At 41.3% G+C, this 26,963-nt stretch overlaps 1 protein-coding gene across 1 annotated transcript in view; it reads left to right on the top strand.

Annotated features, from left to right (window-relative positions):
* LOC126355717 (solute carrier family 22 member 7-like) overlaps positions 1–26,074 on the top strand; it is a 488,802-nt gene extending 462,728 nt beyond the window's left edge. The window contains exon 4 of the mRNA XM_050006085.1: positions 25,906–26,074. Within this exon, the coding sequence (XP_049862042.1) occupies positions 25,906–26,074 (169 nt within the window). The remainder of the gene's footprint in view (positions 1–25,905) is intronic.
* Positions 26,075–26,963: the final 889 nt, after the last annotated feature.

Below are 26,963 nucleotides of genomic sequence, written 5' to 3' on the forward strand. Positions count from 1 at the left end.
TCATTGTTAACAAATTTCTCTTCATCAGAAACGCTTTCCTTGCCATTGCCAGTCTACATTTTATATCCTCTCTACTTCGACCATCATAAGTTATTTTGCTCCCCAAATAGCAAAACTCCTTTACTACTTTAAGTGTAATTCGGCTACATTCCATTATCCTCGTTTCGTTTTTGTTGATGTTCATCTTATATACTCCTCTCAAGACACTGTCCATTCCATTCAACTGCTCTTCCAAGTTCCTTGCTGTCTCTGATAGAATTACAATGTCATCGGTGAAACTCAAAGTTTTTATTTCTGCTCCATGGGTTTTAATACCTACTCCGAATTTTTCTTTTGTTTCCTTAACTGCGTGCTCAATATACACATTGAATAACATAGGGGAGGGGCTACAACCCTGTCTCACTCCCTTCCCAATCACTGCCTCCCTTTCATGTCCTTCGACTCTTATAACTGACCTCTGGTTTCTGTACAAATTGTAAATAGCATTTCGCTCCCTGTATTTTAATCCTGCCACCTTTATAATTTGAAAGAGAGTATTCCAGTCAACATAGTCAAAAGCTTTCTCTAAGTCTACAAATGCTAGAAACGTAGGTTTGCCTTTCGTTAATCTTTCTTCTAAGATAAGTCGTAAGGTCAGGATTGCCTCACGTGTTCTAGTATTTCTACGGAATCCAAACTGATCTTCCCCGAGGTCGGCTCCTACTAGTTTTTCCATTCGTCTGTAGAGAATTCGTGTTAGTTTTATGTAGCTATGGCTTATTAAACTGATAGTTCGGTAATTTTCACATCTGTCAACACCTGCTTTCTTTGGGACTGGAATTATTATATTCCTCTTGAAGTCTGAGGGTATTTCGCCTGTTTTATACATCTTGCTCACCAGATGGTAGAGTTTTGTCAGGACTGGCTCTCCCAAGGCCGTCAGTAGTCCCAATGGAATGTTGTCTACTCCTGGGGCCTTGTTTCGACTCAGGTCTTTCAGTGCTGTGTCAAACCCTTCACGCAGTATCGTATCTCCAGTTTCATCTTCATCTACATCCTCTTCCATTTCCATAATATTGTCCTCAAGTACATCGCCCTTGTATAGACGCTCTATATACTCCTTCCAACTTTCTGCTTTCCCTTCTTTGCTTAGAACTGGGTTTCCATCTGAGTTCTTGATGTTCAAACATGTGATTATCTTATCTCCAAAGGTTTCTTTAATTTTCCTGTAGGCAGTATCTATCTTACCCCTAATGACATGTGCCTCTACATTCTTACATTTGTCCTCTAGCCATCCCTGCTTAGCCATTTTGCACTTCCTGTCGATCTCATTTTTGACACGTTTGTATTCCTTTTTGCCTGCTTCATTTATTGCATTTTTATATTTCCTCCTTCCATCAATTATATTCAATATTTCCTCTGTTACCCAAGGATTTCCACTAGCCCTCGTCTTTTTACCTACTTGATCCTCTGCTGCCTTCACTACTTCATACCTCAAAGCTACCCATTCTTCTTCTACTGTATTTCTTTCCCCCATTCCTGACAATTGTTCGATTATGATCTCCCTGAAACTCTGTACATCCTCTGGTTCTTTCAGTTTATCCAGCTCCCATATCCTTAAGTTCCACCTTATTGCAGTTTCTTCAGTTTTAATCTACAGGTCGCAACCAATAGATTGTGGTCAGAGTCCACATCTGCCCCTGGAAATGTCTTACAATTTAAAACCTGGTTCCTAAATCTCTGTCTTACCATTATATAATCTATCTGATACCTTTTAGTATCTCCAGGGTTCTTCCATGTATACAACCTTCTTTCATGATTCTTAAACCAAGTGTTAGCTATGACTAAGTTGTGCTCTGTGCAAAATTCTACCAGGCGTCTTCCTCTTTCATTTCTTAGCCCCAATCCATATTCACCTACTACGTTTCCTTCTCTCGCATTTCCTACACTCGAATTCCAGTCACCCAAGACTATTAATTTTCATGTCCCTTCACTATCTGAATAATTTCTTTTATTTCATCATTCATTTCTTCAATTTCTTCGTCATCTGCGGAGCTAGTTGGTATGTAAACTTGTACTACTGTAGTAGGTGTGGGCTTCATATCTGTCTTGGCCGCAATAATTCGTTCACTATGCTGTTTGTAGTAGCTTACCCGCATTCCTAGTTTCCTATTCATTGTTAAACCTACTCCTGCATTACCCCTATTTGATTTTGTGTTTATAACCCTGTAGTCACCTGACCAGAAGTCTTGTTCCTGCTGCCACCGAACTTCACTAATTCAGACTATATCTAACTTTAACCTGTCCATTTCCCTTTTTAAATTTTCTAACCTACCTGCCCGATTAAGGGATCTGACATTCCACGCTCCGATCCGTAGAACGCCAGTTTTCTTTCTCCTGATAACAACGTCCTCCTGAGTAGTCCCCGCCCGGAGATCCGAATGGTGGACTATTTTACGTCCGGAATATTTTATACAAGAGGACGCCATCATCATTTAATCATACAGTAGAGCTGCAGGCCCTGTGGAAAAATTATGGCCGTAGTTTCACCTTGCTTTCAGCCGTTGGCAGTACCAGCACAGCAAGGCCGTTTTGGTTATTGTTACAAGGCCAGATCAGTCAATCATCCAGGCTGTTGCCCTTGCAACTACGGAAGAGGCTGCTGCCCCTCTTCAGGAACCACACGTTTGTCTGGCCTCTCAACAGATATCCCTCCGTTGTGGTTGTTTCTACGGTACGGCTATCTGTATTACTGAGGCACGCAAGCCTCCCCACCAACGGTAAAGTCCATGATTCATGTGGGGGGGGGGGTGGAATATTAGTGTAGGGGTCTCATATTGTTGTAGTTGTTTCCCAAGATTTTATAATAGTTCCTGAAGTTGGTTTTATGATAAATACCTTCTATAGAGTTTATAATATCTTTATGAAATCCTCTCTTGATTCTTCTAATATTTTGTGTGAATTTTTTTCTTTCATTTTTTAGGTTGATGGCGTTTTCTTCAGTTTTATAGGTCTGAAACTTTAAGCATTCTTGGTGTCTATCTTTATGGAATTTGTCACATTCTGATGTCCACCATGCACGTTTCCTTCGTGGGTTCAAGGGAGCTAGATTCTGTGCTTCTTTTTTAAGATTATGCAGTAGTTGTTCTAGGTCATCTGTTAATTTGATGGTGTGTGATATCTGTTGATACTTATTATTTTTAATTAGCTGATGTGGGTCAAACCTCCTTTTGATTTTATTGGTTTTTCCAGACTTCTTCTTTAACGGAGTGAATTTGATTTTAATTTTAACCATAAAATCGCCTGAGCCTGTCTCTACTCCTCTCAGTACTTTAACATTGTGGATCTCCTTATGAAATTTTTTGTCCATACAGACATGGTCTAGCTGCCACTCGCCCTTCATCCAGTCTGGATGTTTCCATGTTTTAAGTTTACTTGGCTTCCTCTTAAAGTATGTTGATTTAGATATAAGGTTGTGTTCTGTGCAGAGTTCTACAAGCCTTTGACATTTTTTGTTCGTAAATTTATGTGGACTCCATTTTCCAATTATATCTTTATATTTCCTATCTTTTCCCAACTGAGCATTGAAATCTCCCAATAAGATTTTTACATTATTTTTATTTACTCTGTTCACAGTTTGTTCTAGAAGGTCCCAAAATTTATCTACCTCTTCCTTTGTTTTTGTTAGACAGTTTTTTTCATTTGTTGGGCATGAGCATTTATTATTGTATAGGTTTTATTCCTTGTTTTAAAGCTTAGAGTCACAATTCTTGGTGGTACTGCTTGGAAATCCGTAACTGAATCTATTATTTTTATGTTTACTAAAAACCCTGTTCGAAACTGGGGACATTGTTTCATTGCCATCGGTCCTGGTTTCCCATTATAAATTCTGTATCCTTGTGATTGGAATGGGTCCTCTGTGGTGTTTCTCATTTCTGGGATCCCTGTTATTAATTTTTTTGTTTAATTAGTTCATCTGTGAGCTCCTTGAGTTTTCCGTTCTGAAGTAGTGAGGTTATGTTGTGTGTTTCTATATAATTTATTTGCTCATGTTTAATCTTCTTTTTGTGTTTTAGTGTGCATTTGGATGGTTTCAAACGCTCCGATTCGTTGCTGTCTTCTAGTTGACTACCCACCAAATGCGATGTAGCCTTTCCCTGCCTTTTTGAGCAGGACGGTGGAATTTTTCTCCTAAAAGACCTTTCCATTTTTTACTTACGAAGGTTGTCAACCTTAGTAGGAGCAAGCTCCGATTTACAACTACCAGTTGTTAACTGCAGAGGGTGTGTTTGCTCTGTGAGAGTTATTTTATTTCACTCACGTCCGCCAGTAAACTGGTGAGGACTTCCCTATCCGCCACCTGGGACGCGCCATGTAGTAGTATCACCTCTCCTACTATGACAGCATAGTAGGTTCGTGGGAATCACTTAATAATTTTAATTAAAAAATGGCTCTTGAGCAGTATGGGACTTAACATCTACGGTCATCAGTTCCCTAGAACTTAGAACTACTTAAACTAACCTAACGACATCACACAACAATTAATTTTGATTAATTCATGAAAAGACACACTGGTTATTTTCAGTATATAAGAAGTTAAATTATTTTTAGAATTTATGATTGGTTTTTCAATAGCGACAAATACATAGTACATTTCACGTATCACTCCCGTTTCAATCACTATAATAAGAGTGCATTATTATTATAAATGTAGTCCTACGAGTATATGTCAGTTGCACTACACTGTACTTTCGCATTGTATCTTTTTCTCTACATTCTGTGGTGAAATTAGTTACCTGTTTATCCTCGATGGATTCTTTTTAAAGTGCTACTCGATATTTATCTCAACAAAAAGAGAAAACCGAAAGCTAATCTTAATCGTACATAGAAGCCAAAAGTACTTATGTGTTTAGTTCCTTAAGAATTATACGGCTTTTGTACACACACACGCACATATCCTTCACACTTTTCTAAATTAAATATTGAGTTCAAGGAACTGAAAGTAGATTAATATTACACGTACTTGACCTTAAATTAAGATATTGCAGCACTATGTATTACATTCTAAAGGTATGTTCTAGGATAAATTTTTTACTATTACTTTATGTCAGATTTCTACCAATCAGTAATCAGTTCTATAGGAAAATAAAATATATAGCATAGTTATGTAAGATGTATTTTATAAATTTATCGGTTTTAGTTGTCCTCTTACTTTCCTTGGGCAGTTCACAGCACATATTTATCCCAGGAAGAAAATGTTATTTTGAGTTTTCCATTAGTTTTCTCCTGCTATATTTAACTTCAAATTCGTTCATCCTCTATAATTATAAGCAGAAGTTTAGGAGACTACCAACTGACGTTTTCTTAATGTGGATAAAAGATTATTAAATGTGCTCCTTGATATTACTATAAACTTTAATTCCTGCAAGAGGTTTTTATAGTAAATCAAGTTACTATTTTTACTTATTACTCTGATGTCCCTTGTCTGTAGGATTGATGGGGTTTAAGAGACCAAACTACATGGCTACCAGTAGGTCCATCATATATGTGTCAATCTGGGAAGTGTCCTCAGAGTGGCAGGATGCAGAAGGCAAACCCTGATGAACGTGTTGTAACTGAGGATCAATAAAAGCAAAAGATACTAGTAGAAGCAAGCAGACGTGAGTGACAGGTAAGCGGGAGAGTGGGGGTGTGTTGCTCCACTCAGAAAACAGCTGGAGGCACCCAAAACACATGAAGAGGGAGGTGCACCGTCTGCATGGGACTGGAGTTTCCTCTCCCTCCATTATCACAATAAAAATGAGCAGAACAGGGAAGTTTATAAAACTTCAGGGAAGACAATAACACCGACGAGACAGTTACGATACATGAGTTAGAGAATAAGGACTCGAATGGTGGGAAGGTCAAGAGCCAGGCTGGATCACTGACCATCGCATGGATTGGAGCAGGGGAGGGGATACCCCTCCAAATCTCAAGCGACTGATGATGCCATTGTGCCCTCCCTCAGACATAGGAGTAGAAACCAACTTACTGGGTAAAATGTGAAACCATATCAGCGACTCTGACGTCATCCACTAGCACCAGAGGTAGCGTATGTGCAGGCTTAGGGTTTCACTATAGAGTGGCCAGATTAGGGCGTTCCAGAAGGATGTGGGCACCCATCAGATTGGCACCACACCGACAGTGGGGTGGATCCTCATGTTGTAGACTGTGGCATTGGGTCAGCCAAATGGGGCCAATGTGAAGCTGACAGAGAATGGCATATTCTCTGTGAGAAGCACAAAGGGGCGACTGTCACATGGAACGGTGGCTTATTTCTTGCAGTTTGTTTGGCGAAAGCAGGGCACACCAATCGGTGCTCAGCTGATGGTGGAGAGTCGACTGCAGGCCAAGTACTGAACCCCCAACTCCAAAGTCGTCGTTCTGGTGGCTAACTTGGCCAACAGGTCAGCATATTCGTTCACTGGGATCCCAACGTGACCTGGGGTCCAGACAAAGATGACCGACCATCCATCTTGATGGAGGTCGGAATGGAGATCTGGATAGTCACGACCAGTGGGTGTTGGGGGCAGCACTGGTCGATAGCCTGATGAGGAGGTTCCAGAGACTTAAAACATTGCAATTACTAGCATATTCGTCATTCATTTCACTTCAGGTGACAATTTTTAACCTTGAAATTTATACTGTTATTACACAATCCATGATATTATCACTTAATTTTAATTTAACGGTATCAATGCGGTATTAATACCCATTAGTGTGGTTTGGTGGCTCACTGGTTGAGAGCTATACTACTGATCCGAAGGTCATCTGTTAGGCACCTGGTCAATCCTGCAATATTTATCTGATATTTTGCACATTTGGAAGTGATTTGCATATACGAAATATGGGTAGTTGAGCTGTGGTTCGAGGGTTCACGTTGAACTATATATCACACTATGGCACACTTCTATGGCCAGAGGAAGTTAACAGCATGTATACAATTGGGTGTGACGCATATATTTGTCCATGGTATGCTCTCACCGGGTTTTAAAGATATATCTGTCCACAGCATTCTGTGGCTTGTAGCTAATGCGAGTGACGAGTTTAATGCCAATAGATATTGCACACTTAGGTGATAAATGTTATGGGGTCCCCCTGAGATCGACACAGATCGATTCAGACCATCTTTTGCCAGGCGTAGCGGGGCATCTCGACATGGCGAGGACTCAACAAATCGGTGGAAGTCCCCTGCAGGAATATTGGGCTGTGCTGCCTCTACAGCCCTCCACAATTGTCAAAGTGTTGCTGGTGCAAGGATTATGTGCACGCAGTGACATCTCTATTTAACCCCTTAAATGTTCAACGAGATTCGTGTCGGGTGATCTCGCTGGCCATATCATTCGCTCTAATTATCAAGAATGTTCTGCAAAGCCATCTCGAACAGTTGTGGCCCGCTGACATGGCTCATTGTCGTACATAAAAATTCCATCTTTGTTTGGGAACATGAAGTCCATGAATGGTTGCAGGTGGTACCCAAGTAGCTGTACATAAACATTCCCAGTCAAAGTTTAATTGGACTGGAGGATACACTTCATTCCATGAGAACACAGCCCACACCGTTATGGAGGCACCAGTAGCATGTTGAAACTTGCGTCCGTGGCTTCATGGGGTCTGCGCCCCACCCCGGCCCTCCCATCAGCTCTTCCCGTCTGAAATCGGGCCTCATCTGACCAGGCCACTGTTTTCTGCAGTCGTCTTGGGTCTAACTGATATTGTCACCAGAGGCACTGCAGAGATGTCGCGCTGTTAGCAAAGAATCACCTCTGTCGTCTGCTGCCATAGTCCATGAACATCAAATTTCGCCACCTTGTCCTTAGGGATACGTTCCTCGTACATACGACATTGATTTCTGTGGTTATTTCACGTAGTGTTGCTCTCCTTTTAGCACTGACAACTCTACGCAAACAGCGCTTCTCTCGATCGTTAAGTGAAGGCTGTCATCCACTGCTTTTTCCTCGGTGAGAGGTAATGCCTGAAATTTGGTACCCTCGACACACTTTTGGCATGGAATATTGAATCCTCTAGCGATTTCCGAAGTGGTATGTCTCATGCATCTAGGTAGAACCAGCATTCCGCGTTCAAAGTCTGTTAATTCCCGTTGTACGGCCATAATCCGTTCGGAAATCTTTTCACATGGATCAGCCGAGTACAAATGACAGTTCTGGTGATGTACTAACCTTTCATACGTTGTGTACGTCATATTATTTCCACATTCTACATGTGCATATCTCTATGCCAATACCTTTGTCACCTCAGTGCAACGCTGTTAGCGACAAGAGATGAAGAAGAACAAAGACTAGAGATATACCTCATCAAAGGTTGAACCTACAGTGATGAGCCGAAACGTTATGGCAACCAAACACCACGCGATTGAATGCCACCCTATGGCGACACTTGAAGCTGTAAGGAGAGCACATGGGGACTTCAGAAGATGAGATACACGTTTCGTCTCGCGCTAAGACTACTGTGCAACAACAGTGGCACACAGTCAGAAGAGAGTTTATGTTCTGGGTTTCCTGCAGACACAACTGTGCTGCGGTACAGATAACAGATGCACCACAGCATACGAATTACAAGGATGACTCAAATGAAAACATTAATTATTTTTTAAAATATTGTTTATTGTGCAGAAGTGGTACAAAACTGTATCACTTTTCAACATAATCTCCCCCATGCTCAATGCGAGTCCTCCAGCGCTTACAAAGTGCATAAATTCATTTACAAAAAAATTCTTTTGGTAGTAGGCACAACCACTCATGCACCGTGTGGCGTACCTCTTCATCAGAACGGAACGTCTTCCTTCCTATTGCGTCATTCAGTGTCACTCGGCGGTTTTCTTTCACTATGGCTTCAACTGCTGCAATGTTCTATGGAGTCACAACTCGTGGTGCCTCACCTGCACGAGGAGCATCTTCCACTGAAGTCTCACCATTCGCGAACTTCCTACTCCATTCGTAGACTTGCTGCTGTGACAAACATGCTTTACCGTACCGAACTTTCATTCGTCGATGAATCTCAATAGGTCTCACACCTTCACTAAGCAAAAACCGAATAACAGAACACTGTTCTTCCCTGGTGCAAGTTGCAAGTGGGGCGGCCATATTTATAGTGATATTGCGACGGTATGTGTGCATCTGCACGATGCTGCCATCTACAGGCCAATCTGCACGATGTTTGTAGCACGCTTACCAACTTACAGGATAACGGAGCTAAATTTCGATTTGTTATTACAAATTTAAGGTTTTCATTTGACTCACCCTCGTATATGAAGCGACATCTAGAAATGTACTCCAAACTTCCAAGTGCAGTAAAGATCACGAATCTCGTGTGCACAACGCCTAAATTGTGAACAGATTCAGTGTGAAATTCTGGCGCTGTATGGACCACAAGCAATGTCGCGCCCAGCAGCAGTGAAATGGCGCGAAAAATTTGACCATGGCGGCACAGACGTGGCTGATTCTGACCGGGAAGTCCAGATCTCGCACCATACGATTTCCATCTTTTCAGCAAACTGAAAGGATTCCTGCGGGAAACAGATCTTTCAAGTGCGAGAACATTCACCAGTGGTTCCAGAATGACTACGTGAACAAGGAGCGGATTTCTGTCGTCGAGGAACTGAACAACCGTTAAAATGTTCCGGTTGTTGTTTGCAGAGATTTAGTGACAGTGTTGAAGAATACTGTCATTTATCTGACTCACCTCGCAGTGTAGTGTAGATTCAGTGAAAGCTACTTCACCTGCAATAATAATGTGTAGCCTATATTTTGGAGCCCGTTGTATATACACTGACTTGATACGCACAGATGACAGTAGCATCGCGTATGCAAGGTTTAAAAGGGCAGTACTTTGGTGGAGCTGTCTTTGTTCTCATGTGATTGTGTGAAAAGTTGTCCAACGTGTTTACGGCCTAACTGCGGGAATTAATAGACTTTAAACGAATGCTGATAAAGCCAAATTTCTGACATTATCTCTCAACAAAAAAAGCGCAGTGGCCGACGTCCTTCACTTAACGACCGAGAGCAACGGTGTTTGCGTAGAGTTTTCAGTGCTAAAAGACAAGCAACACTGCGTGAAATAACCACAAAAATAATTGTAGGGCGAACGACGAACGTATCCGTTTAGACAGTGCGGTGAAATCGGGCAATAATGGGATAAGGCAGCAGATGAAACTCCGCCACAGCCGGTCCCAAGCCCGGTTGAGAAAGGAGGAGGGGGAGGAGTAACACCTCATTAAAATAACCTTGGTTCACCTGGCTCGGGTGATAGTACCTCGTGAGGGCCCCTTGGCAGGGATACGGTGAAGACCCAAATGGCAGCGAAGGCGGAGAAGATGGGCTTCGGTACGGCGGAGCTGGCAGAAGAGGCACCTTTTCTCTTTGGGGAAGCTAGAGAATGCAAAACAGGAGATGAAAAGGAACAGATTAGATGCCCTCAGTTTGTGTGGAATGAGATGAGGAGGTAATGGGGATGTAGAAAGTGGAGATTATAAACTCTTTTACTCAGAGAAAATCAAGATTGGTGAAAACGGAGTAGGAATATTAATGGGGCAAAAGTTGAAAAATAAGGTAATGAAGGTACAATATATTGATGGAAGACTGATGATGACATGACTGAAGGGTAGTTCAAAAGATCTGGTATTAATACAGGTATATATGCCAACCAGCCAGCACAGAAATGAGAAAGTGGAAGAATATTATGAGAAAATACAAGAACTCATCTAGAAAGAAAACAGAAATGCCAGCATTATTATCATGTGGGACTGGAATGCAGTGGTGGGCGACGGAAGAGATGAAGATAAAGTATGAAAATTTGGATTAGTAATAAGAAATAAGAGAGGTGACCGACTAATTAGTTTCTGTAAAGAAAATTCATTAGCAGTGGGTAACACATTATTTGAACACCACAAAAAGAGACGTGACACGTGGATATCAAATTCGAATAGGAAAAGATATCAGCTGGACTACATCCTGATACAAAAAAGGTTTAGGAACTGTTTGAAGAACGCTAAAGCTTATCCAGGAGCGGATATAAATTCAGACCACAACCTAGTGATGGGAGGAATACAAGTGCAGTTCAAAAAAGTCTGGAGAGGTAAAGCAAAGGAAAGACTAAACATAGAAAGACTCAGAGGTAGGAAAGGCATCAGATTTGGAGAACAGATTTATGGAAAAATGGTAAATAGGCAGTGTTGATGAAAGTGTTAATGACAAGTGGATAAAAATGAGGGAAGGACTCATGGACTCTGCCAAAGAAGTACTAGGAATTAGAGTGCCCCAAAGCACCAGGAAAGAATGGATAACAGAAAATATGTTGAAAAAGCTGGAAGAGTGCAGAAAGTGGAAAAGTGTAGAAACTGAAGAAGGCAAAAAGAGGTACAGGAAACTGAATAATGAATTAAGAAGAGAGACTGAAGAAGCAAGAGAAAAATGGATGAAACAGAAATGCGACAAAATAGAGAAAATGGAGAGAGAGGGAAAGTATGAAATGTTGTTTAGACTGGCTAGTGAGATAGTTTTTGAACGTAAAAGAAAGAGGAATAACATGGAAATAGAAAGAGCGGATGGTACTCTAGCAGAAGAACCACAGGAGGTTTTGAACAGATGTTGTTGTTGTTGTTGTCTTCAGTCCTGAGACTGGTTTGATGCAGCTCTCCATGCTACTCTATCCTGTGCAAGCTGCTTCATCTCCCAGTACCTACTGCAACCTACATCCTTCTGAATCTGCTTAGTGTACTCATCTCTCGGTCTCCCTCTACGATTTTTACCCTCCACGCTGCCCTCCAATGCTAAATTTGTGATCCCTTGATGCCTCAAAACATGTCCTACCAACCGATCCCTTCTTCTTGTCAAGTTGTGCCACAAGCTCCTCTTCTCCCCAATCCTATTCAATACCTCCTCATTAGTTACGTGATCTATCCACCTTATCTTCAGTATTCTTCTGTAGCACCACATTTCGAAAGCTTCTATTCTCTTCTTGTCCAAACTAGTTATCGTCCATGTTTCACTTCCATACATGGCTACACTCCAAACAAATACATTCAGAAACGACTTCCTGATACATAAATCTATATTCGATGTTAACAAATTTCTCTTCTTCAGAAACGCTTTCCTTGCCATTGCCAGTCTACATTTTATATCCTCTCTACTTCGACCATCATCAGTTATTTTACTTCCTAAATAACAAAACTCCTTTACTACTTTAAGTGTCTCATTTCCTAATCTAATTCCCTCAGCATCACCCAATTTAATTTGACTACATTCCATTATCCTCGTTTTGCTTTTGTTAATGTTCATCTTATATCCTCCTTTCAAGACACTGTCCATTCCGTTCAACTGCACTTCCAAGTCCTTTGCCGTCTCTGACAGAATTACAATGTCATCGGCGAACCTCAAAGTTTTTACTTCTTCTCCATGAATTTTAATACCTACTCCAAATTTTTCTTTTGTTTCCTTTACTGCTTGCTCAATATACAGATTGAATAACATCGGGGAGAGGCTACAACCCTGTCTCACTCCTTTCCCAACTACTGCTTCCCTTTCATGCCCCTCGACTCTTATTACTGACATCTGGTTTCTGTACAAAATATAAATAGCCTTTCGCTCCCTGTATTTTACCCCTGCCACCTTTAGAATTTGAAAAAGAGTATTCCAGTCAACATTGTCAAAAGCTTTCTCTAAGTCTACAAATGCTAGAAACGTAGGTTTGCCTTTTCTTAATCTTTCTTCTAAGATAAGTCGTAAGGTCAGTATTGCCTCACGTGTTCCAACATTTCGACGGAATCCAAACTGATCCTCCCCGAGGTCTGCATCTACCAGTTTTTCCATTCGTCTGTAAAGAATTCGCGTTAGTATTTTGCAGCCGTGGCTTATTAAACTGATAGTTCGGTAATTTTCACATCTGTCAGCACCTGCTTTCTTTGGGATTGGAATTATTATATTCTTCTTGAAGTCTGAGGGTATTTCGCCTGTCTCATACATCTTGTTCACCAGCTGGTAGAGTTTTGTCATGACTGGCTCTCCCAAGGCCGTCAGTAGTTCTAATGGAATGTTGTCTACTCCGGGAGATGGCAAGAATATATTGAATGTCTACAAAGCGAAACTAAGGTTGAAGAGGAGTAATATGTGCAGGAAGATAGAAAAGGATTTACCATCTTGGAAGCAGAAGTAGAAAAGGCGCTGAAGGATATGAATAATAGGAATTGCCAGCAGAACTGTTGAAGAATCTGGGAAACAAGGCAAGAAAAAAAATAGTCTACCTCTGTAACGAGATATATGTCAAAGAGGAATGGCCTGAGGACTTCGCTGCAACAGTTATGATACCAATAGAGAAAAAGAGAAATACTAAGAAATGTGAAGAGCAGCGGACCATCAGTCTAATTTCTCATGCAGCTAAAGTCTTGCTAAGAGTGCTGAATAGAAGGTTATATGGCAAGCTGGATACAGGGATTGCAGAGGAGCACTTCGGATTTAGAAGAGGAAAAGGAACAAGAGATGCTATTGGCCTGCTAAGAACTATAGGGGAAAGATATATGGAAAAGGGTTGAGAAATCTTTGCTGTTTTTGTAGATTTAGAAAAGGCTTTTGACACAGTTCAGTGGAAAAAGCTGATGGATATCTTGAAGAGCAAAGGAGTAGATTGGAAAGAGAGACGTCTGATACAGAATCTATATTTACACCAGAAAGTAAGGATAAGGATTGGAAATGAAATGTCAGAAGGAAGCAGCGTTGGACGAGGTGTTAGACAAGGTTGTTGCCTTTCCCCACTGTTGTTTAACGTAGACTTTGAAGAGAGTATTGCGAAAAGTTTAGATGGGAAAAGAGGAATATGTATTGGCGGATAGAGAATAGAGTGTATAAGATTTACTGATGACATGATATTAGTGGCACAAAGTGAGCGGACAGTGAATAACATGCTCAAAGATCTGAATGAAGCTTGTCTGGAATATTGGATGCAAATAAACACAGCAAAAACAAAGAGTATGGTCATCAGTACAAGACGCAGACTGTCCAGTACTAAAATAGGACAATCTACCATTAGCCAAGTAAGTGAATTTAAATATCTCGGAAGCACAATAACTGAAGACTTGAGATGTCACCAGGAGGTGAAAACTCGAATTGCCATACCGAAGGAGGCATTCAACAGAAAGACGAGACTCTTATGTGGCAAATTAGATAAAGGACTAAGGAAAAGGCTTGGAAAATGTTTTGTCTGCAGTGTGGCACTATATGGGGCAGTAACATGGACACTGAGACGAGAGGATGGAAAAAGGTTAGAAGCATTTGAGATGTGGATGTGAAGGAGAATGGAGAGAATATGCTGGATCGAAAGAGTGAGTAATGAAAGAGTATTGGAAAGGGTTGGTCAGAGAAGATGTCTGCTGAAGATTGTAAGAGAAAGGAAAAAGAACTGGTTGGGACATTCATTGAGAAGGGAGTGCTTGCTAGTAGATGCTTTGGAAGGATTAGTTTGTGGGAGAAGACTCAGAGGAAGAAGAAGATACAAGACGATAGACGACATAAAGGGAAGAGGAAATTATGCAGACCGGACAGCCTGGAGAACTACCATGTGAAAACCTGCCTTTCGGCAAAACACTGATGATGATGATGATGATGCAGCAGATTAGCGGCGCGACAGCCCTTGCTAGCATCACGACATCGTCTCCAGCGCTTCTCCTGGGCAGGTGACCAATTGGTTGGACCCGAGACGACTGGAAACCACTGGCCTGGTTAGATGGGTCCTAATTTCGGGTACTAAGAGCAGATCGTATCGTCCAAGTGTGCGCAGACCCTATGACCCATAGACCCAATTTGTCATCAATGCATTGTGCAAGATAGTGGTGGTTCCATTGCGGTGTAGGCTATGTTTTATACACTACTGGCTATTAAAATTGCTACACCAAGAAGAAATGTAGATGATAAATGCATATTCAATGGACAAATATATTATACTAGAACTGATATGTGGTTACATTTTCACGCAATGTGGGTGCTTAGATCCTGAGAAATCAGTACCCAGAACAACCACCTCTGGCCGTAAAAACGGCCTTCATACGCCTGGGCATTGAGTCAAACAGAGCTAGGATGGCTTGTACAGGTACAGCTGCTCATGCAGCTTCAACACGATACCACAGTTCATCAACAGTAGTGACTATCGTATCGTGACCAGCCAGTTGCTCGGCCACCATTGACCAGACGTTTTCAATTGGTGAGAGACATGGAGGATGTGCTGGCCAGGGCAGCAGTCGAACATTTTCTGTAATCAGTAAGGCCCGTACAGGACGTGCAATATGCGGTCGTCCATTATCGTGCTGAACTGTAGGGTTTCGCAGGAATCTAATGAAGGGTAGAGACACGGGTAATAACACATCTGAAATCTAACGTCCACTTTTCAAATTGTCGTCAATGCGAAAAAGTGGTGATCAAAACGTGTAACCAATGGCACCCCATACCATCACACTGGATGATACACCAGTATGGCGATGACGAATACACGCTTCCAAGTGCGTTCACCGCGATGAGACCATCGTGATGCTGTAAACAGAACCTGGATTCATCTGAAAAAAAAAAATGACGTTTTGCCATTCGTGCACCCAGGTTCGTCGTTGAGTACCATCGCCAGCGCTGCTGTCTGTGATGCAGCGTTAAGGGTAACCGCAGCCACGATCTCAGAGCTGATAGTCCATGCTGCTGCAAACGTCGTCGAACTGATGCAGATGGTTGTTGTCTTCAAAACGTCCCCACCTGTTGACTCAGGGATCGAGACGCGTGTGCACGATCCGTTACAGCCATGCGGATAAGATGCCTGTCATCTAGACTCCTAGTGATACGAGGCTGTTGGGATCCAGCAAGGCGTTCCGTATTAACCTCCTGAACCCACCGATTCTATATTCTGCTAACAGTTTTTGGATCTCGACCAACGTGAGCAGCAATGACGAGATGCGATAAACCGCAATCGCGATAAGCTACAATCCGACCTTTATCAAAGTCGGAAACGTGATGGTATGCATTTCTCCTCCTTACACGAGGCATCACAGCATCGTTTCACCAGGCAACGCCTGTCAACTGCTGTTTGTGTATGAGAAATCGGTTGGAAACTTTCCTCATGTCAGCACGTTGTAGGTGTCGCCACCGGCGCCAACCTTGTGTGAATGCCCTGAAAAGCTAATCATTTGCATATCACAGCATCTTCTTCCTGTCGGTTAAATTTCGCGTCTGTAGCACGCCATCTTCGTGGTGCAGCAGTTTTAATGGCCAGTAGTGTAGAATGGGCTTGGGACCTCTGGTGCAACTGAACCGATCACTGATTGGAAACGGTTATGTTCGGCTACCTGGAGACTATTTGCAGCCATTCATGTACCTCATGTTCCGAAACAGCGACGGAATTTTTATGGATGACAATACTTCAGTCGCCGGAATACAATTGTTTCTAGACAATTCGAGCGAATGATTTGTCCACCAAGATCTTCCGACATGAATCCCTTCGAACATTTATAGAACATAATCGAGAGGTCAGTGCGTGTATAAGATTGTGCACCAGCAACACTTCCGCAATTATGGACAGCTTGCAACCTCCCAACAGTAAAAATATATCCCCCAACAGTAAACCATATAATTATTTATATCATTCACATTCAGTGTAGCCTCCGAATAAAAAAATTTCGTAACCTATCAATAATACAATGTGACTAACCTAATAAAAAATGTGACTCATATATAACCTTACAATAATTAACTGACTGTGAATCTAAACTGGTAAATTTGGACGTCAGCAGTGCTGCGTCATGGCCCTGAAAGATCATTCTGAATAAATTGAAAATTCTTACCGCAATAAAGTCACCGGATAACGCATATATATCTGCTCCTATAAGAAGTTTCCTGCCACAACCCTGTGCAATGTTGGCCGATAGATTTTTCATGTATAAAAAGAAACAATAGATTTTTCTTTACAATAATCTGGATGACCGTGGATTGAAGAAATTAATAAATTCTTTTAATTGAGATGAATGATTGTCGAAAGTTAATTTTTATAAGAAACAGATTTTTTTAAAAACATTTACATGTGACTTGATATAACAGTAGCACATATGCGCGAGGCTGCTTTTACCTTATGCTACAACGCTCAGGCTCCGCCATCGCTCCCCACGACCGGCCCAGCCAACACGATACACACGACTGCTACCAACTACCTGCTCCTACAGCCACACAGTTCCTACAGCTGACAACTGCTCTCTGGTCTGAGATTCTCTTATAGCTTACATATCGCAGGCAGAGCGTGAGCAATCATTCGAAATTACATCTGCTTGAGTGCGCTATCAACAAATTCCTTAACCATGGACCTCTTACAAACTACAAGACTTGTTGAGTACATACTATGTCGAGTTGCTGAAGGAGGTCCGCCACAACATTAGGACGCAAATGGGAAAATCCACTGAGATACGTCGCTCAACAAAGTACAGACCGTGAAGACGCTGCGCCTGGGAACGAACATCTCGGAAACGATGAAGCTGGTCTGCTGTTCGGTCGCTACTGTCGTATCAACGGAAAATAGACGAAAGACTGTGAAACCACGAGCAGGCGACAAGCTGTTGAACGTCCATACCTTATCACAGAACACGAAGGTCGGAGGTTTGCCCATTAAGCAGAATGGGTAGCGATCTGTGGCAGATCTAAAGACAGAGCATAATGGTGGTGCAGGCACAACTGTTTCCGAACATACCGTTTATCGCACGTTGTTGAACCTCCAGCAGATCACCGTTTTGCGCTCCAAGTTACTACACCAATATCCCCCAACTTACCGTCCCATGGACGCAGGTCGGTGGAGGCAGTATTATGCTACAGCAGACACTGAACTGGGTTTTCGTCCGTCCTATGGCTCTGTCGAAGGTTCCACGGCAGATGTGAATTGCATGTTTACTGCTGGAGACGACCTGTATTCCTTCGTACTTAATGTCTTCCCTGACGGCGGCGACATCTTCCACCAGGGTAACTGTCCCGTGTTACAAGGCAGAATCAAGCTACAGTGGTTTCAGGAGCATGATTGTGAACTCATTTTGATATCCTGGCCTCAAAAGTAGCACGAGCTCGGTCGAGAACGTTTGGAATACTATCGGGCAAATTCATGCCATGCAGAATTGCTGATGTATGCGTTCCAAAGCGTGATAATCATACTATTAAACAGGCGGTAATAATGCTTTGGGCCATCAGCGCAACTGCGGGTGTAAACTCCACTGTGTGTTCCGCGTATTTCTTCGAAATGAAATGAAATGTGCGTGTAGCACTGTTGGACAGAGGTCTCATCCTGGGTAGTTGGACCTCCCAGAGTTCACGTACTTTTTTTTTTTTTTTTGTTTGACGCAACTTTCGTGACTCGCACATCACAGATGATCAAATAATTATGAGGGAAACTCACGCGCACCCAGTCCCCAGTGGAGAAAATCCCCGAGCCGGCCTGGAATAGACCCAGGTCCCATGACAGGTCCCATGACAGGTCCCATGACAGTCAGAATCGCGAAGCGCAAGACCATGAGCTGCTGACCGTATTGTAGAAGACGGGCAGTAAGGAAATGGAATAGCCTGACAAAGGTGAGAAATTCGAGTTATTTTCTGATCAACATGTGATGACCTCAATCCACAGGAAAAATAATTATCAAAATCTGAACTGTGAAATCATCCAAAATTCTAGTTGGAAATCCACACTCTTTGTTACACTTCTCAACTGGTCACGACCCCACTTTGTTTATGAACTTAAAACTCTAATATTCACTAGAAAGTGCTCTGAAAATAACCTGAACCGACAAAATTGTGTATATATTCTATGAAACTTCAAAGATTTCTAAGACAATATCTGAAAGGAATTTGAAAAAGTAACAAAATTTAGTGAATCACACACAATACTGTTAATAATCTCATGAACACTGGGGGGTTCACCATGCACCTACCCACTTTTGAGTATAACCAGTGTCTCTTAATACTACGACTCGCAGCAATACAATATCAAAAACTTTTATTACTGGGTAAACAGTCCCTACGTGATTTGACAGCTGACATTTATAATTCCCGCTCTAGTCAGGAAATTCACCAATACGGGAATAGCAGCTTTTACGTTATTGGTCAGAACGCAAGCAATTATGGCGGTCGCCGTAATTTTCGCGCGAAGCCATATTTCGAAACAAAATACTCTTATTAGTTACTGTCATATATCTAGTCTCATAACAATACATAAGACTACATAAAATAACTACATTAATTTTGACATCTAAGGAGAATTAGTTCTAATGAGAGGAAGAAGTTTATATTTACCGGTGTTTCAACAATGACTACCAGGCAACTTTTAATTCACTGATTGTAATTAGCAGAAAGCAAACATAAACTAAACTAAACAAAGAATTTGTTTAAATAGAGTCTGTAATTCTTATACTTTTAATAGAGAAAGAAAGTTTCTAGGTCAGGGGATAGCGTTTATTGAAATCTCTAACTTTTTGTTCATGCGAAGCGTTGCGTTATGCAGCACGATGTCGGCGGGTTACGATGATGACAGCAGGATACAGGCAGTTCCGCTGGTTAATCTTCTCCGACGAAACGCAAATAAAGTATCATTAACCCCGTGGTGATTAACAAACCACAATAGGCCAGTACAGTACCGTTGTTGACATGTCTTCTCTTTCAAAGTACATTACGTAGACATCGCTCGTTTTTACACTTTATGCACGCCACTGAAAGTCATTTATATTGCACAGTTAATTAAAGTCTTCACTTTCACGGCTTGATAGAATGTGATATACAACAGTTCCACCACCCAAAACCAATACCAGCAAAGTTCGTTCGCATAAAAGCTCAGTTCGTGTCGGCCACAACAAAGTAATGTTAGCGGCACTTTCAGAGTCCGGTGTATTTCCTCTTAAAGTTCGCTGGCGATGGCATTACATACCGCAATGGTAAAGAGAATTAATAATCTGGTAGTTCGGTATCACTGTCCATACAATTACGTATGCTTTTCATAAAACACAGTACTATTTTCCCGCGCACGTTTCACAGACACACCATCCACCATCCCCTCTGCTACACAACAGCCTTTCGACTATCGATATCACTATCGCTGTCCCCTGTCTATAGATGTTGTATCGTTATGGTAAATTACATAAATCTTTATAAATGTTATTGACTGCATTTTTCACAATTAATAATATTCCAAAAGAGAACTTTACAAACTTTACCACAGGTACAAAGCAAGAAACATACTTATCGATTGGCAAACGAAATAAGCACAATTACATCTTTACATTTAAAAACCACAGTAGAATTTTACATAATGACAATTAGAAATGCCCATACGAACAAAAAAAATGAATAGAAATCTAAAGAAAATCACGAAAAAAATTTTATATGTGTAATTAGCAATGCCTTCAAAAACAGTGTCTACTTCATGAAGCGGGTCACATGCCTCATTCCCTGAATCATTTCAGCTCTTCTTCATTCTTCTCAAACATGTTTCGCCTCATGGACGGCATTTCTTAACTGGGTTTAACACATTCAACACTGATACCTCTCCTCTTCGACAGCGTAGGTAACCTGGTGATTTCATTGTAAACTTGAAGAATAGCTACACATCACTGAAGCATCTCAGAGGCTCACATACACGTCATTTTGTACCCCACACATTACAAATTAGGAAATAGGCTTGGTTTTATGCTTAGACGTTCGCATTAGCACTCGTATATTAGTGTTGCCAAGAACGTGAAAAAATTCCCCCTGTCTCGAAAAATTTTTGTATTATCTCACAAAAAAAAATTAACATCACAAGTGCACATTTACTTAATATTCAATGACAAAAAATGATGACTTGTAATTCATACATAATTTACACACGTTGTTGTACACGAAGTCCGACACTGCAGTGTTTGTACCATATCTGGTTTCTTTCCTTATCCGCTTCCCCGTCTCTTTCTTTCCTTTTCCAAAGTGACCTTCACAGTAGCACGTGGCGTTTCCATTGTTGTTCTGCAAGAAGACGACCAAAACTGCTATCCAGGCTAGAGGCTGGTATTGGTTCCAATGGTGCTCCCGCAGCTAACAACTCCATACTAACTTCCTTTTACAAAATCCACGAGAGGTATCTTCTGCTTGGTGACATCCGTGTACAAAATAAAAATATTCACAGTAAACGTTAGAGAAACGGGATAGAAAAGTTTTTTGCACTTCATTGTGTTTCTCGCGACTGGGTAATAGCTGTAAAGCCGACTGACAAGGTGTACACCGACCTTTTCAATGTTAGATTACGATAATGTTAGGCTCTATTCTTCTTGTACTTTTCTAAAAAAAACATACTGTCATGCAAAGCCACCTGTAACATTCTTATACTATACTGTTAATAATAAGCAGTATAACAAACAGAAATACAGACAGCAAAACCACAAAACAAGTGTAATAACCGTGTGTTTAACCTAAGGAATAAGCATCGGACTTAAACTCGTTTCTTCAAATAAGTCATTAGTTCAGAGGTATGGCAAATAACAGTAGTTAGATTACTATTCTGCATCGATAACAATATACGGGGTTGGTGGTATACTATTATTTGCCAGTCTAATTAGGCACACGTAATGAAGCTGAGTAGGAAAGTAGAAAAGGTTGGAACTCCTCACAACAGACTTCACTTTAGCTTTAGATAAAAGATGGTTCAGCAATACAAGAAAAGTTTTGTCGCTCGAAACAAAACTACAGTACCAAATTGCTTAATCAAACTGACTGATTTCATGAAAGCAAAAGTAAATTTGGCAGGGGGGGTTTCTACATCAACATATTTGGTACTCAACATTTCATTCATTCACTATAAACTGTTTAACGTAACTATTTATCAACATTAATGATCATCTTACTATTTCTTTTCAATAATACCTAATGTTAAAGCAACAAACAATTCATCTAACGTGGTCTCTGAATCTGGCATAACCATAAGTAATCATTTTAACACAGAAAATAATAGCAATGTTAATTATGAAATTCTCAGTTATTCGTTCCATTAATTATTTGACTGATTAATCACTGATTTGCCAATAATATATTACAGATTTCACAGCCTTGGCTGAATACAGGTCACTCGGAATTTTCATTTACCAGGTTAGGATCCTGCTTGGTTTATGAGCGGGATAAATTACCAGGTGGACACAATTGTTAATTTGGATGGCGGTTATTATTCTTAAAGCACATTTTAACTTCCTGGCACACACTATAATACATAGCTAAAATGTCGTACCCTATAAGCTGTGATCAGCGACGGTGGCATTAATATCAGAACGGCCAAGAGCAGTTATCCATGTCGGACTTAATTCCTCTTCATAGCGATGATCCATCGTATAATCAATAGCCCGTTTTTCTCCCCATACCAGGCCGTATAAACAGCAGTTTCCAACCAAGGCAAGGTGCAGCAATACGGCGCACTCCACACTATGGTGGCGCTGTACGTACTGCCTCTAAGATCTATGGCCACCGACCGACTTTGTTTGCGCCCGCCAAACCGCGCCAAACGTTTCCGCTCCTCCCTTTTCCTACGGTTACACAGCTTTCCGTTCCTGACGGAACTACTTCATCTTTTATACTACACTTATCTCACACAGCCCTAAGTGAGTGCCAGTAACTATTACATACATCATTACGTAATAGCACCTTTTTACATTTAAAATTATAACAAATAGATATCTTTACCATATTTAAAAGTAAATATTACACCGTTTTCCTTAATATGTACACACATTTTAATGTTATCAAAGAGTTTCAGTATCAATTTCACTTCAAACAAGATGTCTCTACTTCTGCTTTAACAGTTTCAATAAAACATTTAATTTTTTTAAAATATGAACAATAATGTCACAAGTTTACATGCACACTTATAAGTCTGCTGCATCTAGAAGACAGAATACGAACTGCTACAGCTGTCCTACAAACCACAGTCGTGTGAAATTCCAGCAAATGGAAAGCTACACTTCGACCACAGATACTAGTAGACTGGCCCTGCTGTGCAGAAGCCATAGGGTTGGTGTGGCTCTAACATCAACACATGACTGTTGGCAAAACGTGGCGGGATTTCAAGTCAGCGGTCTGCCATCCTGTGTTTACCCACATTTATCAATTGACTGCCAAACGCTTCCGACAAAAATTACTTTTTTTACTTGCGAAAAATTATGCCACAACTACATTTGACCTGGATTTGTTCACAGTACCATTTATAAAATCTAACAAATACATCGAACGCCCCTCTGGTGGGCAGCGGGAATAAATTACTATAAATTATCAATTAAAGTAAAATGTCGTTAAACTTCTTTCAACCAATAAGAGTCGGCTCGTGTCAAAACTTTAAACATTGGATTCGCCGCGTTTTGAGCTCTAGTCACCTATAAAAGAGAATGGGATATGGGAATTATGTCAACTACAGGTGACAAAATTGTCAGCTTTAGGAGCAGGTCCATTTTAGAGTATCAATTTTAGGTGCACTTCAAAGGTTCAGTTGCTACTATTTTTGCAAAAGCTTAAACTATCAGTTTAAAAGAAATATTTTAGATGAAAGGTGAGACTTTGAAGTTTCAGAAAATAATTTTGGAGCCTACATGTATTTAATAGTATTAAAAGATAGAAAAAAATTCTCTTCATGTGTCGACTATAGGTGCTCTTACCTTATTATAATCTCACTTCTATATACAAAAAGGCGCTTAAGTGCAGATGGGTTAAAGTTTTTCCGTTTCAGGGCCTGTATCCAAAGCTGCCTTCAGTTTTCATCCTTAGGGAACCTATGAGAAGGAAAGAGAAACAGTTATAATTACTTCTGCAACCGAATTATCGCAAATAGTTTCTAAAATGTAATATGAGTCTGACTTTACAGGCATCACGTTCAACACTTTAAATTACGTGATACTCTATTTCAAGTGTAAAAAACATATAAAAGTCAATTCAACAGATTTCAATAAATGCATCTGCACTGTCATAGAAACACTTACACGTGAAATGTAATCCCATTTCCCCCAACAAAACGCTGAGTACAGCCATAAGCGCGACACGAAACAACCATGTTTTGCCAAAATTCACGTGACTTTAGCTCAGAGATGACAGAGGGGTAGAGAAACAATTAAAATCGCTCAAAAGAGGAAAGGTCGCTGGACCTGACGGGATACCAGTGCGATTTTACACAGAGTACGCGAAGGAACTTGCCCCTCTTCTCCAAAGGATTGGAAAAGGGCACAGGTCATCCCCGTCTTCAAGAAGGGACGTCGAACAGATGTGCAGAACTATAGACCTATATCTTTAACGTCGATCAGTTTAGAATTTGGGAACACGTATTATTTTCGAGTATAATGACTTTTCTGGAGACTAGAAATCTACTCTGTAGGAATCAGCATGGGTTTCGAAAAAGACGATCGTGTGAAACCCAGCTCGCGCTATTCGTCCACGAGACTCAGAGAGCCATAGCCACAGGTTCACAGGTAGATGCCGTGTTTCTCGACTTTCGCAAGGCGTTCGATACAGTTCCCCACAGTCGTTTAATGAACAAAGTAAGAGCATATGGACTATTAGACCAATTGTGTGATTGGATTGAAGAGTCCCTAGATAACAGAACGCACCATGTCATTCTCAATGGAGAGAAGTCTTCCGAAGAAAGAGTGATTTCAGGTGTGCCGCAGGGGAGTGTCATAGGACCGTTGCTATTCACAATATACATAAATGACCTGGTGGATGACATCGGAAGTTCACTGAGGCTTTTTGCAGATGATGCTGTGGTGTATCGAGAGGTTGTAACAATGGAAAATTGTACTGAAATGCAGGAGGATCTGAAGGGAATTGACGAATGGTGCAGGGAATGGCAATTGAATCTGAATGTAGACAAGTGTAATGTGCTGCGAATATATAAAAGGATAGTTCCCTTGTCATTTAGCTACAATATAGCAGGTCAGCAACTGGAAGCTGTTAATTCCATAAATTATCTGGGAGTACGCATTAGGAGTGATTTAAAATGGAATGATCATATAAAGTTGATCGTTGGTAAAGCAGGTCGCAGACTGAGGTTCATTGGAAGAATCCTAAGGAAATGCGATCCAAAAACAAAGCACGCAGGTTACAGTACGCTTGTTCGCCCACTGCTTGAATACTGCTCAACAGTGTGGGTTCCGTACCAGAGAGGGTTGATAGAAGAGATAGAGAAGATCCAACTAGGAGCAGCGCGCTTCGTTACAGGATCATTTAGTAATCGCGAAAGCGTTACGGAGATGATAGATAAACTCCAGTGGAAGACTCTGCAGGAGAGACGCTCAGTAAATCGGTAAGGGCTTTTGTTGAAGTTTCGAGAACATACCTTCACCGAAGAGTCAAGCAATATATTGCTCCCTCCTACGTATATCTCGCGAAGACAGCATGAGGATAAAATCAGAGAGATCAGAGCCCACACAGAAGCATACCGACAATCTTTCTTTCCACGAACAATACGAGACTGGAATAGAAGGGAGAACCGATAGAGGTACTCAGGGTACCCTGCGCCACACACCGTCGGGTGGCTTGAGGAGTATGGATGTAGATGTAGAGATGTTGGAGCCACGAAAATGACGTCAGGGCCAGTCTATTATATTTATGGTCGAAGAAGCTACGCCCATATACCAAATGTGCGCCATCTACACGGCCCATATGGCGTACAGGTATAGTGCCGAAAGTGTTAATAGTAACTCGTAAACCATCTAAGACCTTGACTACTTCAGTTTCTGCTCTTTTCTGTCCCAACTACAAAGTCCATCAACAAATCAATGGAATATATCCTTTAATAAGTGGCAGCGCATAATCCTGGGAGTGTATCTGCTAGCTGGACTGCTCAGCACCTCGACAGGCAGGTTGAGCTGACTCTTGCTGACGCCAGGTACGGCCGGCGCCCCCAGCAGCTGCTGTGCCTGTCAGCCCACGTGGTCAGCAGAGTGCTGGTCGTGCTGTCTCCACACGTGCTGCCGCTCTTCATCCTGGCAGTATCACTGGTGTCAGCTGCGGCTGGGCCCATGCTAGAATCGGTCTTTTCTGTCGGTGAGTGTTAAAAAAAACTGACGGAACTTTCACAGTAATTTTGGCAGTATTACAAACCTTTAGAAACGTTGGGGCAATTTCCACATTCCAGAACCAGGGAAATGTCTGTATGAACTTCAACTGCCTGAGAAAAAAATGCTATATTCCCAGAGACTATTTCAGCGGCACTGTGGTATAATATGTGCACACTAAGGGTTTGAAAGGGTCTATACAAGGGCGATGTACTTGAGGACAATATTATGGAAATGGAACAGGATGTAGATGATGATGAAATGGGAGGTAGCATACTGCGTGAAGAGTTTGACAGAGGACTGAAAGACCTGAGTCGAAACAAAGCTCTGGGAGTAGACAACATTCCATTAGAAGCACTGACAGCCTTGGGAGAGCCAGTCCTGACAAAACTCTACCATGTGGTGAGCAAAATGTACGAGACAGGCGAAATACCCTCAGACTTCAAGAAGAATATAATAATTCCAATCCCAAAGGAAGCTGGTGTTGACAGATGTGAAAATTACCGAACTATCAGTTTGATAAGACACGGCTGCAAATTACTAAAGCGTATTCTTGGCAGACGAATGGAAAAATTTGTAGAAGACGACCTCGGGGAAGATCAGTTTGGATTCCGTACAAATGTTGGAACACGTGAGGCAATACTGTCCCTATGACGCAGCTTAGAAGAAAGATTAAGGAAAGGCAAACCTACGTTTCTAGCGTTTGTAGACTTGGAGAAACCATTTGACAATGTTGACTGGAATATTCTCTTCTAAGTTCTAAATGTGTCAGGGGTAAAATACAGAGAGCGAAAAGCTATTTACAATTTGTTCAGAAACCAGATGGCAGTTATAAGAGTCGAGGGACATCAATGAGAAGCAGTGGTTGGGCAGGTAGTGAGACAGGGTT

This window comes from Schistocerca gregaria, chromosome 3 (assembly GCF_023897955.1).
Source record: "Schistocerca gregaria isolate iqSchGreg1 chromosome 3, iqSchGreg1.2, whole genome shotgun sequence".
Classification (NCBI taxonomy): domain Eukaryota; kingdom Metazoa; phylum Arthropoda; class Insecta; order Orthoptera; family Acrididae; genus Schistocerca; species Schistocerca gregaria.